At 46.2% G+C, this 16,653-nt stretch overlaps 1 protein-coding gene across 4 annotated transcripts in view; it reads left to right on the forward strand.

Annotated features, from left to right (window-relative positions):
• Rai2 (retinoic acid induced 2) overlaps positions 1-15,917 on the forward strand; it is a 69,227-nt gene extending 53,310 nt beyond the window's left edge. For 2 of the 4 annotated variants that reach the window (XM_046424323.2, XM_046424322.2), the window contains exons 2-3: positions 1,067-1,273; positions 13,931-15,917. In XM_046424323.2, the coding sequence (XP_046280279.1) occupies positions 13,955-15,544 (1,590 nt within the window). In that variant the 5' untranslated portion in view covers positions 1,067-1,273; positions 13,931-13,954 and the 3' untranslated portion in view covers positions 15,545-15,917. The remainder of the gene's footprint in view (positions 1-1,066; positions 1,274-13,930) is intronic. The other 2 variants (XM_046424326.2, XM_046424324.2) reach the window with 1 other exon arrangement.
• Positions 15,918-16,653: the final 736 nt, after the last annotated feature.

Genomic DNA, 16,653 nt, shown 5'->3' on the forward strand with positions numbered 1-16,653 from the left:
GGTCCCCTTGGACTACAACAGGGAAACAGGTGGCTTCATTCCAACTTGACTACCAGTGTGTGTGTGTGTGTGTGTGTGTGTGTGTAAACACGTGCATTCCAAAGGAAGTCTTCCCCTAAAGAAAATAGGAAATAACACCTATAATCTTCATTGCCAAGTAGCCAGATGTTAGGCAGCCAATCTGTTTCCTTTCCCCACTTCAACTTTGTATTGTTTATGCTGTATTAACTCTCACCATGATACTTGCTTTAAGATAAATATAGTGATTTCTTAAGGACTTCAAAAGATTCACCAGCCCTAAGATTCTGCCGAGCATGTTGTTCTGCTCTTGAGAGAGCTTGCCTCCAGGCAGAGGAGTGCTTTTGACTAAACTGAATTTCAGAAAGAAGTCTTCCTGTTTAAAAGATGAGCATTCCCTACCCCCTTCTTCCTGCATTGTCTGCGTGCTTCTTGGGTCAGGGTTGTCATTATTATTTTTATTAGGCAATATGCAGCTGATGAAGTGAAGTAGTGTTTATTTATTGTTTTTTTGGTCCCTGAGTTGGAATACATGATCACTAGAAAAGAAACTCCCTCTGTGACTCATCCCAGGAACATCTTGCATTCCAGCCAGCACAAATATGATTAAAAGAACTTTCTGGAGGGCCCCAGTTAAATTTTAGCAAAGGAGCATATCAGCCAAGCTGACCATCTCTTGAACATTTTGCTTTTGGAAAGATAATCATCTCTGGCCTCCTTGTATGCCTTATTCTTTATGAAATCTTGAGGCACACCCCCCATGAGCCAATTCTTCTGTGGTGTGGGCATTGTTAAAAATAACAGTGTCTTCTTCATGGGGTCATAGAAGGTTCCACTGACTGGGGAATCACTTGGTCATGGTAGCCTAAATGAATGACATTTAAGTATTCACATAATATGCACTGGAACTTTCCAGGGCATGGTTAGTGTAGCAGATGCTATTGGTGCCCCACCATATCCCCTCAGACTCACCTCTGTACACCAAAGGTTACTTACTGCATGTACCTGTGACTGTCCCTTAAGGTTTGTTTTTTGGTTTTTGTCTCAGGAGCACGCTAGGCCTGCATGCTGTGCTATCTGGAAGTGCCAAGGAATGAACGTATCCTCCAGAAGCAACCCCTGACCAGTGATGGATGGAAGTTGGTGACTAAACACCCTGACTTCCTGGCCTCTCAGTTGACATAGCCCTGAGGAATGTGTTCTACACAGTCTCCCAGAATTCCCCAGTGGAACTGAGCTCCAGTTGCCTGCAGTGGTAACTTGCTTGATAAATTAGCTTCTTTCCTTTCCTGTCTTGTTGCTTTACTCCCCTTCTGGTGTTTTCTGGGACCTTCTCCCAAATAAACTATTTTCAGTTAATTCTTTGCCTTAGGATCATCCCATGGGAGAACCCAAGCTAAGATAACTATAGCCAGTTGGGTTCACCAAAAATCACCAGCTTCCTCTCTTCACCTTCCTTACCAAGATCACCATCACTGACAGTGGTCACTGAGTTTCCATGTGACTGTAACCCTGCAGTAGCATGTTGTCCTTTGAGAGCCTGTAGCTTCTGCATGGAAACCTGGTAAGGTAGAAAGCAGAGTTTCAGGAGGTGGCTCATTCAGTAAAATGAGATAAAGACAACTCTAGATATTGTGGAAATCTCTGCACCTGGGAAGCACCTACTCAGGAAATTTCTTTTGGGTGAGCACTAAGTGTTTGCCGATTGAGTCCGTAAAGGAATAAATAACTGCTTCACATTCACATCCTTTCTTTGCTCTTAGCGCATGTACCTTTTAATGAAGCCAGCAAACTTGGTCCTAGTTGTAGACTCTTGAATCTGTGGAGAAAAGTCAAGAAAGTAAGAAACTTCTTTCCCATGATTGGTATCTGAAATTCCTCACTTAGACTTCTACTTCTTTGTCCATAGCTCTATTGCTGACTAGATGCTGTTTATTATACCAATCATGGAAACATAATACTTGGGCCTTATCATTTGTATACCTCACTGAGAATGAGTTTATCATCTTTTTTTCTGCAAATTCCAATTTTTTTTTGGGGGGGGGCAATTCTGATTGCCCAAGGAAGACTGGAGTTTAGGGTTAGGCAAAAATGAAAATCAAACACCAAAAGAATATGAGCTTGTATATTTTTTTCTAGGACTGACAGCACAGCCAAGTACCAAGTAAATATGCTTGGTGATTTTAAAAGCATGTGCATTCTGCCAGAATTTGGACCAGCTTCCTTATTTACTAGGAGTACTTGTACTTGTTAACAATGTGCTATTTTTCAACATGTCCTCAATGTGCTGAGAAACTCCCATCTCACCTCTCCCTCCACCACATGGCACAGCAACCAAGCTGTTACGGCTTTACAGCGCCCCTTGTGGCCAATTGGAGATCTCATTCCGTGTTTTCCTCACAGCTTCCTTCAGTTTCTCTATATACTTTTAAATTTTCTCTCCTTCCACTTCTACCTACTTAGCTCAGAAAATCTTTTTGCTTTCTCTCTCCCTTTTATCCTTACCCTCTTCCTTGTCTGCTCCATGTTTTTTTTTTTATGAGAAAATGATCCTAATCACTACTGAAGGGAAGAAAGGAGAGATACTTAGGCCCTGTGCAAAGGAGGAAAAAAAACCCTGAAGGATCTGAAGTGAAATTATGAACAGCCAAAGGGCAGTAACTTCAGAACCCTTAAAAATGCTCATGAGTCCATATGCAAGATACACAAGGCTCTGGCTCCCCCCGCTTTTCCCCCCAACCTGAACGAGGAGTAGATTTTTGTATTTATTTAATCATTTTCCTGCCATCTTTAGTTCCTGGTGTTACAATAGTATTGTCTTCTGTTTTTACCACAAATGTTCAGTATCTTAGCTATGTTGGGGGTGAAGTGGGTTTGGGGTGCCAGCCTGGAAACCTCCCATCAGGTGTAACACTGATTCTATGACAATTGCCTTCCCAGTTCCTACCAGCTGATTTTCAAGTGAACCCTTACACATACAGGGTTATGAATGTATGGACCCATTCAGATGCCAAGGGAGTATTTGATGCTACTCAACATGCAAAGAGGAAACATGGCTAGGGGTCTAAGGAGGAAGAAGATGAAGCCAATGTGACAATAAGGATGATGACAGTGAGAATGATGAAGATGAATCCCGTGCTAATGATGTGATGACAATGATGATGATAACAGTGACAGTGAAACCAACAGTGATGGCAAGGATAATGATGTTGGTCTTGATTTACAAAGCACTTTCCATGTGCCAGGCCCTGTGCCAAGCACTTTTATGTAGATTATGTCCCTTAATCATTATGAACACTCTGTATGATGGGGAGTTTTAAAAATCCTCATCTTACAAGAGAGAAACTGAGGCTTAGAACTAACTTACCCAAGGTCACGCAGCTAGCAAAGTTTGGCAGGCTGATGTTTGAACCTAGGCCTCTCTAAGTTCAAAACTTTCCATTCTGCCCAGTCTCACAGGGGGCCCAGTACCCAGGGTAAGCTGGCACTGTCCCCATGCTAACAATTGGTGAGGGGCTCACTGACATTAGGAGAAGGGGACAGCCTGAACTCCAGACCTTAGTACTTCAGAATTCTGCACCTCTTCCTTCCAGTGACCCCTCAGAGGGTCTATTTCTGTCACACTGGTCTCTGGAAAATGTCTTGCTAATGACACAGGATTATAAACAGTCTTTTTCCCAGAACAAAAATTTAACCTTTGTATCTCAATCTAATTAGAAGTATTTTCTCTTTCAGAGGCAGGTTTTTCCCCTTTATTCTAAATTGAAGAGGTTTCTTTGTTGCCAGAAAAAATCACCCCAAACCATAGTTCTTCAAGAGGATAGACCCTGGCCTGAGACCTTAAACATGACCTATTGCTCCTGCATGGTATGGCTCCTGTGGCCCCAGTCCCTGATGGTGTCTGGTGGAAAGCTGCAGGGCCTCAGCCGAATGCAAAAACAGCCACTTGCTGACTTGCACATTCCACTCTCCATTTTGTATATACTACTTCTTATCCTTTTATTCCCTCATTCGATGATCCTGTGTTGCTGTTTAAAGGCTGTGTTGAGGAGTCTGATATATGTAGAAAGATAATAGGTGATTTAACTATGGGACAAGCTGGTGTTGGTGACCAGAATTCAAAGGTGACCACTGCCTGGCATCTCAGAGGCCCCCCAAGAATGCCCAGGCCTCAGAGCACACAAATGAATGGACTTGTGTCAGAGAGGTTTCAGCCACACACACTCACCAGCCAACCCTCAGGCCCTCTGTCACTGAATTCCTGATCCAAGTTGCTTCCTGGAAGCCAGCTTATGGTCACACCCTTACCCCCAACTTCCCCTCTAATTCAGTCAACCATCCCAGCTACATAAGCGATGGTGATCCTCACCAAAAACAGCTCTTCCTGAGAGTCTCATGTAATGCTGTGGTGGCCTCTCACCTTCCACTGAGGTTCACCAAGAATACTTCTTTCCTTGTAGTGTCAGGGGCAGGCCTCTCTGGAAAGCAAACATTTATCATTCTCTACCTTAGAGACGTCCTTGCACTGATATCATCTCCTACATCTATCTATGAGCCTTGAACCCCAATCAAAGTAGACAACCATAGAAAATGGGTTTGGTTAATGCCCTGAGAAATGAGCCAAGAAAAAGGCTACATGCCTGTAATCCCAACTGCTTGGGAGGTTGAGGCAGGAGGATTGCAAGTTCAGTCAGTCTCAGCAAAGGCAAGGTGCTAAGTAACTCAGTGAGACCCTGTCTCTAAATAAAATACAAAATAGGGCTAGGAGTATGGCTCAGTGGTTGAGTGCCCTGGAGTTCAATCCCTGGTACAAACAAACGAACAAAAAAACTACATGCCTTCCGAGAAAGTAGTACCAGGTTGGAGGAATAGGAAATATATGCCAGTGCATAGTAGGTTCCCAGATCATTCTTGAAAGGATGAATAAATGAATTGGCATGAATCTAGTCCAGCCCTACACTAAGGCCTGCATGGTCCCAAGGGTCACCATGGATAATTTAGGCAGCCTACAGGTATTCAGGAGTAGGAAATGAGATAATAAACACAGAGACATCTGACATCATGTACAGAGAAAGAAAGGCAGCAGAGTGCCCTCGCCACCAACTATTCCAGATTTCTCTTGAGGCCTGGGTTCTAACCCAGCAAAGACTTGGAAAATTAGACCTTTGAGCTATTTATTTTCTCCCTCCAATTCTGCTTGACAGCTCACACCTGCTCACCCTTTGGTGCCCACAGCAGTTCCTCTTCCAGCAGCTCTGGGAAGGCTAGGTTTGACTCCTTCCCAGCAAGCACCACTCACTCCTGGGAGGTCTGAGAAGGGGGCAGTGCCAATATTACAGAAGAGGAACCTGAGTCCCTGGGGTGTAAAATGACTTTCCTACAGTTATGAAAAGCTCATGTGTGCATTGAACCTTTGACTTCTATTTCAATGACTTGCCTATTAGGCATCTCTGACTCAAGGGGGTATTTCTTCTTAATCAAGCTCCTTGCTCACCAAACTCTTCTTGACATTTTGATGGCTGACTGAAAGTATCCCACATATTTTGGTGTCAGGTGCTGGTTACAATAGAGATGTTCTAATCCAGACTGGCTGACTCTGGCCAGTGCGTTAGACTCAAGCGCCCCTCAATACCCTTGGGAATTTGAAACTAAGGCAATGGGTTGGGTAATGTGCCTTTGAGGAAGAAGTGCAGGTCTGGAAGTCAGTGTATTCTATGCTGTGTGAACTTGAGCAAGTCACTTGACCTTTGAGCCTTAACTTCCTGCTCTGCAAAGCAGGAGGGCCTGGCCAATTGAACTGACTCAAAGACTTGTTCACTTTGAGAGAGACCTTGGAAGTCTCACTGGGCCCTGAGAGCTTTGTCCCTCCTGCTTAGTGGTAATGTTTTCATTCTTACCCTTGATCAGAAAAATCTTGAACACCCCACAACACATACATACATTCATATACACACATGTATGTTATTATGACTTTTTATATTTACTTATTACACCATAAAAACTGAGAATAAAAAGGCTGAGATGATAAAATGGGCATAAATGACTTTTATGCCATCTCAGAGCATGACCTTATTTCTTTTTCCTGGAAAGACTTTTTTTTTGGTACCAGGGATTGAACACAGGGGCACTCGACCACCGAGCCACATCCCCAGCCCTATTTTGTATTTTGTTTAGAGACAGGGTCTCACTGAGTTGCTTAGTGCCTTGCCATTGCTGAGGCTGGTTTTGAACTCACGATCCTCCTGCTTCAGCCTCCCGAGCTGCTGGGATTACAGGCATGTGCCATCGTGCCTGGCTCCTACGAAGATCTTGAAGTTCTTGTGTTGATGGCCAGTCAGTGATTCTGGGCCCCACCCCTTTCATTTTTCATCAGAATCAGACCAGACCTAATATTTGCACTGTGTTCTAACAGGACTTCCCCATAGCCATTGCCCATCCTCAAATAGATTTGTCTCAGTTGAAATTTGTGTGGCCACCACTGTTTTAATAAATCAAGTAGCATGCTGGGTGACTTATATCCAAAGCTCATTTGGGTACTCATGTTCCTTTTGGAGAGCTGTGTAGATCTCTGGATGCAGAAGGCAATCAACCATAAGGCAAGTGACTATGTTGTATATTCTCCATATTTTAACCAATTTGGGAATACATTCATGTGGTAATTATGTTCACAGCTTTGGTAAAAAGGCCCTGTGCTGATGTTTAAAGCTCAGAAAATTTAATCACTGGGGCACGTAATTGACAATTATTACACCCTATGGGGAGAGAAAATCATTTTTACCCAGTTGGAATTACTTCTTAGATATTTAGTGCATCCTAGGTCCTGAATGGTGAAACCATATGTGCATTGTATTAAGGACAAAAATTATGCTTTTCTCATTTGGCTCATAGTGAGTGACGGGTGGTTTTTATACAGAATTAGGTCAGTCATTGAGGGTGTGGTTTAAGAACTGGACCAAAGTAGAAAATAGACTCAACACAAGAGTGTGGGTGGAAGGGGGGCAGGATTCTGGCAGAGGTGTCTAGGAAATCAGCGTTTTAAGAGGAGGGACAGCTCACCTCTTCCTGATGATAGGGGCATATGGAAGACACTTTGAGGGCTGGAGGGAAGTTGTGGGAGTTTGCAGGTTGATAGTTTCAATCTTTTTTGTGAAGTAAGAAGGAAAGTCAGCTATTGAGAAGAAATTTGGCTCACAAACTGTCTTGTGCTCTGACCTTTAGATTAAGGGTTCCCAGGGATTGGGACGTGGCTCAGTGGTACATGGCCCTGGGTTAGATCCCCAGTACCACACAAAAAAGTAGATTAAGGGTTTCCAGCTTCACTGTATATTAGAACCTCCTGGAAATTTTTTGAAAACCCCAGTGCCCAAGCCACATCCCAGAACAATTAAATTGGTCTTGGGAGTGGGACCCACACATTGGTATTTTTTTAAAGCTCCAGGGCAATTTCAATATACAGCCAGCTTTGAGAACCAGTAGAAAACCAGTGCTTCTCAGACCTTAATGTGCATGCAAATCGCCCAGGAATCTTGTTGAGATGAAGATTCTGATTCAGTGGATCTGGGTTGTAGTCTGAGATTCTGGATTTCTAACAATCTCCTGGGTGATACTGCTGCTTCTGCTCCAAGGACCCACACTTTGAATAAGAAAGACACAGATAATCTTTCATTGTTTGTCCCAGAATAATTGATAGCTGCTGACATGCTCCATGAAAACAAAAGCTGTCAATATTTTAGAGATGGAAAAGTCATATCTTGAGAAAACTGAATCTCAGAATATGTAATCCTGTGCCACACAGTGAAGCTCTAGTCAAAAAATGGTGGACCGGGGCTGGGGATGTGGCTCAAGTGGTAGCGCGCTCGCCTGGCATGTGTGCGGCCCGGGTTCGATCCTCAGCACCACATACAAACAAAGAAGTTGTGTCCGCCGATAACTGAAAAATAAATATTAAAATCCTCTCTCTCTCTCTTTAAAAAAAATGATGGACCACATATTCAATGGAGATCTCATAAAATTATATCACCAAGTAACATCATGACCATCTTAGTTTGCATAAGCACACTGAATGGTGTTCACAAAATGACGAAATTAGCCATCACTTTGGTTCTCAGAATTTGCCCCGTTGTTAAGCAACATATGGCAAGCATTTAAAGCATGATCATTTTAGTGGAAGAAGCTTGTCTTATAGAAAAATCCAGATGAGGTTAATCTCAGTGGAAGAGGAGAGCAAGTCACATCTACATCCTGAAGCTAAGTGTGCCTTCTGAGTGACCTCCCTCCAGTAATCCCAGGGGCCTCAAAAGGCCATTGAGAAAAATGGCCCCTGGCTTGAGTTGCTGTGAGACAAACCCCTCTTGATACCTGCCACACTGAGGTAGTCACTCCTAAGGCATTTGCTTAAAGGTGTTTGGCACTTTGGACCCAGGGCCTTATAGTCATCTTTATAGTCATTTCTATGTTGAAAATGGTTCCAGTTCACAAAATGTGATCTGGGCATGTAGGAGGGGCTCCCAGCATGCTGAGGGCATTAGGAGTAAGGTAGGGATGTGTGTGTGTGTGTGTGTGTGTGTGTGTGTGTGTGAGAGAGAGAGAGAGAGAGAGAGAGAGAGAGAGAGAGATTGAACACACTGTGTTCAATGCCTGTAACCAGGAAATAGATGAGCTTTAGGATGTGGAGAATAGTCTAAATTATATGAGTAGTCAAGTGTTTTTGCTTTTTAAAGTAATCCATAAATAAGACCATATTATGAAAACACCAATGTATACAGAAGTACATAGGCCAAGTTAGGTCTTTGCGTAAATCTCTGGAAGAAAAAGCCTGGGAGGCAGGCATGGCTTTGTGGGCACCCTTTGAGGTGCAGCTGTGGGACACGGACTGACTGCTAGCGAGTTAGGCCTGAGGTCAGCTTCTTCATGAATGTCACTCCTTAGAAGGAAAGCAGTTGCTTTGATTTTTGTTTTCTGAGTGCAGCAGAGAAACACAGGATGAATTCATTCATTCCCCAGGCCCCTTGGGCTCTTCACTGGCCACAAAGCGCTTTCACATCAACTGTCTCATCCAGGAGTCCCTCGCTGGCTGGTGAGGATGGTGGCCACCTCAGTGTGCTCCCATGGCACCTGTGGGCCTGATTCTCTGTTCTTCCCACAGCAGGTCCAAGACAGTCTCCTCTCTGGGAGTAAATAGGCAATCCCAGTATAGGGAGGCAGGTTGGACTAGGGAAGGTTAAATCTGGATTCTGTGGGAATCCAGTGAGGTGGGGCAAGATCTCAGAGGAAGTGCTAGATGAGCAGGAGTTGACTGTTCTAGGCTGAAGGTAGAGGCTAGTGAGGACTCCAGGCTGAGGGGCCAACCCTAGGAAGATCCAGCCTCAGTAATAATTAGATCTTTGCAGTAATTAGGCTAAGGAGTTTCAGGTAACAGTTCTGTGGCCCCTCAAGTCTCCAGGCTCAGCTACTTATCCCTGATATCCCTCCCTACCTCATCTGCCCTAGGCTCAAGGCTTTTCCCCAAAGGCTTCATTTGGGGGGAGGGGAGGGTGCATGAGCTTTACTGGGTGAGGTCCTAGCAACTGGCTGAGGGCCAAGAGAATGATGGTCTCCAGTGACCTGCAGATCCAGATTGCCCACTTTGCACTGGTTTAAATGAGGTCACCCATCCATTCTGCCTGTGCCCATTATTATCACTTAGCATGTGTGCATTGCCATCGTTTACTGAGTCCTCCCCCACACACCCAGTGATAATGGGCACAGGCAGAATGGATGGGTGACCTCATTTAAACCCATTTGAAAATGATGTTTTGCAAAACCCAAACAAAACGATCCTTGTCACTTCTAAGAAATTCACACCCACTAATGCTTGAGCATTAGTCAGTGGTTCCTGCAATGCTCCTTGATTTGAAGAGGTCTCCAGCCCACCCTCTGCCCACACTAATCAGTAGCTTGGCTGAGCAGGGAGGATGGGCTTCTGCCTTTCTCTCCAGTCATTAAGTGGCTTCTCGGCTCCTCCTTAGGGACAGAGACTTGCCCTTTGAACCCTCAATTCAAGAGCTGGCTTTTATTCTCAGAGCAGAGCTGGAGCATTCAGCACCAGCTCTTTCAGCAGCAATGTCCATGCCATCTACTGTGGGTACACTCAGACCCTCTGGAAGGACGTGTGATGGAAGCAGAGCTCATATTCTTTGCCTGGGTATCTCTGGGGATAGCGTACCAAGTGGGGACTGAGTGGAAGAACATTAGCTTGTCTCAGTGGGCCAGTGGCTCTCCAGAGAAGAGGCTAGAGGTATTCGTGGGTCACCTTTGGCTGAGGGCTGTTATTTCAGAGGAAGGGAAAGGGAGGTTTTGGCCAGGGGCTTCCTTTCCCTTTGCCCCTGAGATACTGCATACTGCCCCCAACCACCTGCACCCTGGTCTGGCCTGCAATCCATCAGGCCTCAGCCATTTCCCCAGAGATGTGGCGTTCCCAGCAGGAGATCTGAAGGCCTCCCCATTACTCATGTGACTTCTATCTCTGGAAGGCAAGCTGGGGACAGCTGGCTGGGTAACTAGAAGTAGGTTGAGAGGGTGCCCCCTTCCCAGCACTCCAGTAACACAACCATAGCCACTGCAGGCTGCACACTCCTCAAAGACAGGGATGCCAGTGATGAGGGGGACAGTGGAGACCGCTAGTAGAGAAAATAAAGAGTTCCGTGAATTTACTGGAAAGGACCTGGCCTCTACTTTGAAGTAATCTTATGCTCAAATGTTCTTTCTTGCAGGCTCCACAGCTAAATGGCCACTGAATGGCCACCCTCCTTGTTGAAGAGGAGGCTGTGGGCATGACATTGACAGATACAGCCCTCACAGCTCCCTTAAGAGAAAAGGAATCTGGGATTGGCCCTGAACTCTAATCCCAGCCTCAGTGTACCCTTAAACTCATTATTGAACTCCCCTATGGAATCAATTTCCTCATCAACAAAATGGGCATAATTCTAGGGCCCTTCTGGCAGGGTCGTTCTGAGGGTTGAATGAGGTAATGCATGAAAAGTTCTCAGCAGAGGGCCTGGCACATAGCAAACCCTCAATGCATTTCAGCTCTTACTATCCATGAGAGGAGTGGAGGCCTATGGGAGGCACCCCACCCTGGCAAGATCCCCTCCTCATACTCTGAGCAGGAGGGTCTGGGGAGAGTTAGCAGCCCAAGAAAGGAGGGAAGGGAGGTTTCCCAGGAAACCATGGGACCTGGCACCTGAGCTGAGGGTGTGTTTGGAGCAGGTAGAGGGGGCATCCAGAAGTTTGCCCTCTCTCTTGGAAGGTGTTGAGAGCAGCAGACAGGTAGCAAGGTAGGTTGCCATTTCTGGAAGGGCAGATAGATGCAGTCATTGTGAGAAATGATCCTAACCCCACAGGAAGCCCAAAGATGGTTAGAGAACTTGCCTTGACTCCTGCAGGGTTGGCTCTTACCAACCTGATGAGTTCACCTCAAGTGGTGGCCATGGGTGACTTCCTTGACATTTCTGTCCTTGTCCTCATTAGTCCCACCCCAGCTTCCTTTCAGCTTTTCCTCCCTACTCCCTGAGGGTTCTGGCCACTGTGAGGGACAGCTCAGACCTTTTAGGAAGAAACCTTGGGCTCTCAGTGCCTTTACAGGACTATGTGCCGGTGCAATAAATATTTCTCCCACTACTGTTGCTGCCAATCCTAGCATATCTTTGATGCTGTCTCATGCTAGCAAATCTCTGATCAAAGACATGCCTTCATCACACTATACTCTTCATGAAAGCATGGACCTTGTCTCTCTTGCTCATGTCTTCAACTCTAGCCCTCAGCAAGGTGTGGGTCAGCAGTGGCCATTTAGCAAATGAATTGGTTGGATGAGTGAATGCATGCATGCGTGCATGTGGGAGGATGACTGGTGAATTGGAGGCATGACGTTTTCTGGGCTGAATCATGACTCATCTCATGTAGAACCAGGCCCTTCAGCTGGGGCATGCCGCAGTCTGGCTGGGCACAATTCAGGAGCCACTTATCAAGCAGAAACAAACTTTATTTTTAGAACACACACACCGCACCACACAAGCTCTTCAGGAATTCCCTCAGAGCCCAGCTGCACCACTGGCTTCCCACGAGCCTCTCAATCCCCCCACTCCTCCTGCTCTTGAGGCCGATTGGCTGGGTCGTGTAGGCAGAGCCAAAAGAGTCCCCCAATGAGCAGCTCCGTGGTCTGAAAGGGCGGGGAAACAGCCCAATGAGCATCACCGCAGAGGAGCCAATCAGCTGGCAGCTGGAAGTTTGCTGGGGCCACGGTGAGCCAATCAGCTGGAAGTTTGCTGGGGCTGCTGTGAGCCAATCAGCTGGAAGTTTGCTGGGGCCCCTTCGGCTGTGGCTCTCAAAAGGCAGAAGCCCCCTCAGCCTCTCTGGGGGCAGGCTACCTCTCACGTCTGCCCTGTGGGGATTACTGGCCAGCATGCCTGGTCACCTTATGGTATCCAAAGGGCACATTGCCCATAGGGAGATGGCTCTGGAGCCCTCCCTCCAAGGCACTGCAGTGTGCCCTGCCAAGGGTGGGGCCCGCCTGTCTGTCTGCACAAAGTTGTCAACACAGAATCCCTCCCTGGCCCTCCTCTCCCCCGCCTCAGAGAAACTCCTTGTTGTGTGCATTTGATGTGTTTTGATTGCCCGGCAATATTATGGATTTGTTCATTTGTTATAGTTGCCTTCCTGAAGTGAGATATCGTTTGTTTATTTGTAATACTATGGTGTGCTGGGTCACCTCTCTTTCTTGTTTGTGAGGTTGTGTTGGCTATTTGGGGGTGAGGAGAGGAGGACAAGATGACCAAGGACTAATGTCTATGCAGCTGAGATAGGTGAGGACAAGGATCTGAGTTGCCCCAGGCCTTCCCAGTGAAACTGAGGATTATTGAATTATTATTGAGCCCAACCAGACTCCAGGGCTGCACAGATCCCTGAGTTAGACATGGTGCCTGCCTTCTCCATGGCAACGAGGCTAAATATGGACGCGTTTCCATGGAGAGCCATATTACAGCTGCAGCCCTGCTTCCTCCAGGAAGCACACGCACTTCGCTTCTTGGGCCTCTCAGGATGTGGCCAAGGTCTTTGGGAGGTGCCTTGGACATTGAGAAAACATTTCTCACCTTTGGAGATTTTTGTTGCCAACAAGTGCTCCATTTCCCCACCCCTAGACTCATCCACATCCCCTCCTCTTGGCAGTTAGATGTTAGGAGAGGCCATAGGTCAGACAGATGAGGCAGTTGGGAAAGTGACACTGGGCTTGATGACCATTCATGCAAGCCATCTTCACCTTGCTCCAGGGAGTGGATGTTCTTGTTGTTGGAGCGCAGCTGTAAGAACACTGTAACAACTCATGTGTCTTCTACTCCTCAGACCTCTTCAGGAAGAATTATTGCTACAAAGGCTTTTTTAAATGCTTTCTGAGAATTTCCACAATTTTCAAATAATTCCATCATTATTTTTAGGTTTTTAAATGCCTCCTTCCATATGCATAGAATATTCAAATGTGACAAGGTTTTATTTTTCCTTAAGGGAAAGTAAGTCTTTGCTGCTTGTTTGAGTTTGAACAAGTCAAATCTCTGAATATCTTAACTGTCTGACATAGCAATGTGGAATGAAACTTTGTTTTTGGTGAAGGCTAAACGCATAAGCTGAGTATTAGGCTTAAGACTACCCTGTTTAACATCATGTGGCTATTTAGTGGTTACATCATGTCTGTTTATAGTTTAATTGTCTGTTGAATTTGGGTCCTTCTAGCCCAGCTGATCATATGGGTGTGTTCATGTATATTAGGAAGCTGGGCTGTTCTCCCCGGTTAACTAAAATATGGAAAGATGTGGAGAGAGCTCTTAAGGCAAGTGTAAATAGTCTCATGGAAGATTCATATCATGTGTTCTGTGTGTTGCAGGCCAAGTGGCATCAGAGCCCAGTGATGGACGACCTGCAGTCCCAGAACCTCTCCATGGACATGACCGACTCCCCTCCCACCTTGACCAATAACAGACTAGAGAATGGTATGGCCCAGCTGATCACCACTGAGGCCTGGAACATCAATTCTACTGACCTGGTCAAGAAGGCCCTTGTGACTGTGCCTGCCCCATCCATTCTGAACCCACCTGCTGAGTCCCAGAGTGGCATGGCTCTGAAGGTGGCAGCCACTGTGTTGCAGCCCCTGTGCCTTGGGGAAAGCCCAGTGGTGATGCCCATTCACATGCAGGTGGAGGGAAGCTCTGCACCGGAGCTCAACCCCAATGGCAATGCCACCTACGTCATGACCACACAGGGCCCTGTGCAGCTGCCTGTGGTGCTGGAACAGCATGTCTTCCAGCACCTCAACTCCCCTCTGGTCCTGCCACAGGAGGCCCCATGTTCCTCCAATGCCATCCACAATAACCTCTTCCAGGGGGCTGAGGACCCCGAGGCCCAGCCCCAACTCCTGGACCTGAGGATCCCCAGCCAGCCACAGGAGCCCACATTGCCATTCGAAGCTGTGCTTCAGAATTTGTTCCCCTCCCAAGGTTCTCTCGGGCCTCCACCCTGTCAGCCTCCTCCAGGCTATGCTCCAGTGCCCCCGCAGCCCTTTAACTCCCCCTTGTCTCCCTTGGTCCCACCGGCCACCCTCTTGGTTCCCTACCCTGTGATTGTCCCCTTGCCTGTGCCAGTCCCCATTCCCATTCCCATCCCAGTGCCTCAGAGTTCTGAATCCAAGTTCAGCCCCAGTTTCCCCAAGCCACCATCTTCTTTCAGCCTGCACTCCTTTAAAGGCACTCAGACCTCTCTGGAAAAGGATGAACTGAAGCCCTTAGACATCCTCCAGCCGAAGGAGTACTTCCAGCTTAGCCGCCACACGGTCATCAAGATGGGGAGTGAGAACGAGGCCCTGGATCTCTCCATGAAGTCAGTGTCCTGGCTCAAGCCTGGTGAAGTCAGTCCCCCACTCTTCCAGGAGGATGCGGCCCTAGACCTATCACTGGCAGCCCACCGGAAGTCTGAGCCTGCCCCTGAAACACCGTATGACAGCAGTGGGTCTGTAGACAGCCCAGGCCCTACTGTGATGGAGAAACTTCCCAGTAGCATGGAAATGCCCTTTGCCCCTGCCACATCTCACGAGGCCTCAGCCATGATGGATAGCCACATTGGCAGCAGCAATGCTGCTGAGATGGTCAGCCAGCCTAGCCACCCTAGTGGTGAGGTCAAGGCTGAAAATAACATTGAGATTGTAAGTGAGTCCCAGGCGGCCAAGGTCATCGTCTCAGTTGAAGACGCTGTACCTACCATCTTCTGTGGCAAGATCAAAGGCCTCTCAGGGGTGTCCACCAAAAACTTCTCCTTCAAAAGAGAAGACTCTGTGCTTCAGGGCTATGACATCAACAGCCCAGGAGAAGAGTCCCTGGGAAACGTGGAGCCCCTTAGGAAACCTGTCAAAAACCGGAGCATAAAGTTAAAGAAAGTGAACTCCCAGGAAATACACATGCTCCCAATCAAAAAACAACGGCTGGCCACCTTTTTTCCAAGAAAGTAAATAATGGCTTTTTAAAATTTTTATGATTATAACATGGGGAAAGGTGCATTGGTTTTTTAAAAAGGCATTTAAAACAAATTATCTTTGTTAATTATTTTGGGGAGTAGGTGGGACGTGGAAAGGTAAACTGGCTCTAGAGGCCCTGTAAGCTAGTATCATTTTCTTTTTTAATTTTTGACTTTTCACAAATGAGTAAATAAGAGCAACCTATTTTTCAAGCAGATTGCACATTTTTTGCAGCTTTAATGGAATATTGGGTGAATCAGAGGGGTAAAAAAAAAAAGCTATTTTCATTGCCACAAAGTGCTTTGATGATGTAATACCTAATAAAGGGTAGGATGAATATTTCACAATAAATGTTTGTTTGCACTAATTGGTTGCAGTATTCTGTCGTTTATAAAATTTACATTCCTTAGCTGGCAAGATTAGGCCAAAACTCTTGCTTGTAAAGAGCTGTAAGTTATCTGTGTTTAGAGACCTAAGCTCTTCAGGCATATTGGGAAATATTGCCCTGTGCCCTCATAAAAGAAGGACTAGGAATTTGTATGGCCTTGAGTGAGTCATTTCCCCCTCTAGGCCTTGGTGGGGTTTTTTTCCCTGTAAAAATGTGGCAAAAAAAGGGAGCAGGGAGGTGAGTTTCCAGTACTCCAGGCTCCTTCCAATTCACATAATTCTACACCTGGACTTTCTACATACTAAAACAAATGTCTCTAAAAGAAATTGACTTGTTTCCCTCCCCCACCCCAGAGTTTAGCTGGAAAGGGTCTTCTTTCCAAAGGAAATAAGAGCATTGTTTTCAATGATTGAAAATCTTGCAAGTCTAAAATATTACTACAGGCCACTCAGAACAAGAGTTACTTGCTGATAGATTTAGATATCTCCTAAATTTTCTCAGCCTTGGATAGAGATCTTTGAGATGGGGGAAGGAAGAGAAAGTCATTTTTTGTTAGTTTAGTCTAGTGGTTCTCAAAGGAGGGTGATTGGGCCCCACAGAGGACATCTGGCAATGCCTGGAGACACTTTTGGTTGTCATATCTGGGGGAGGTGATTCTACTGGCTTGTAGTGGATAGAGACGAGGGATGCTGCTAAATGTCCTATAACGCACAAG

Source organism: Marmota monax, unplaced genomic scaffold (genome assembly GCF_021218885.2).
Source record: "Marmota monax isolate L192 unplaced genomic scaffold, Marmota_monax_Labrador192_F-V1.1 WCK01_AAM20220418_F8-fsc00089, whole genome shotgun sequence".
NCBI classification, from domain to species: Eukaryota; Metazoa; Chordata; class Mammalia; order Rodentia; family Sciuridae; genus Marmota; species Marmota monax.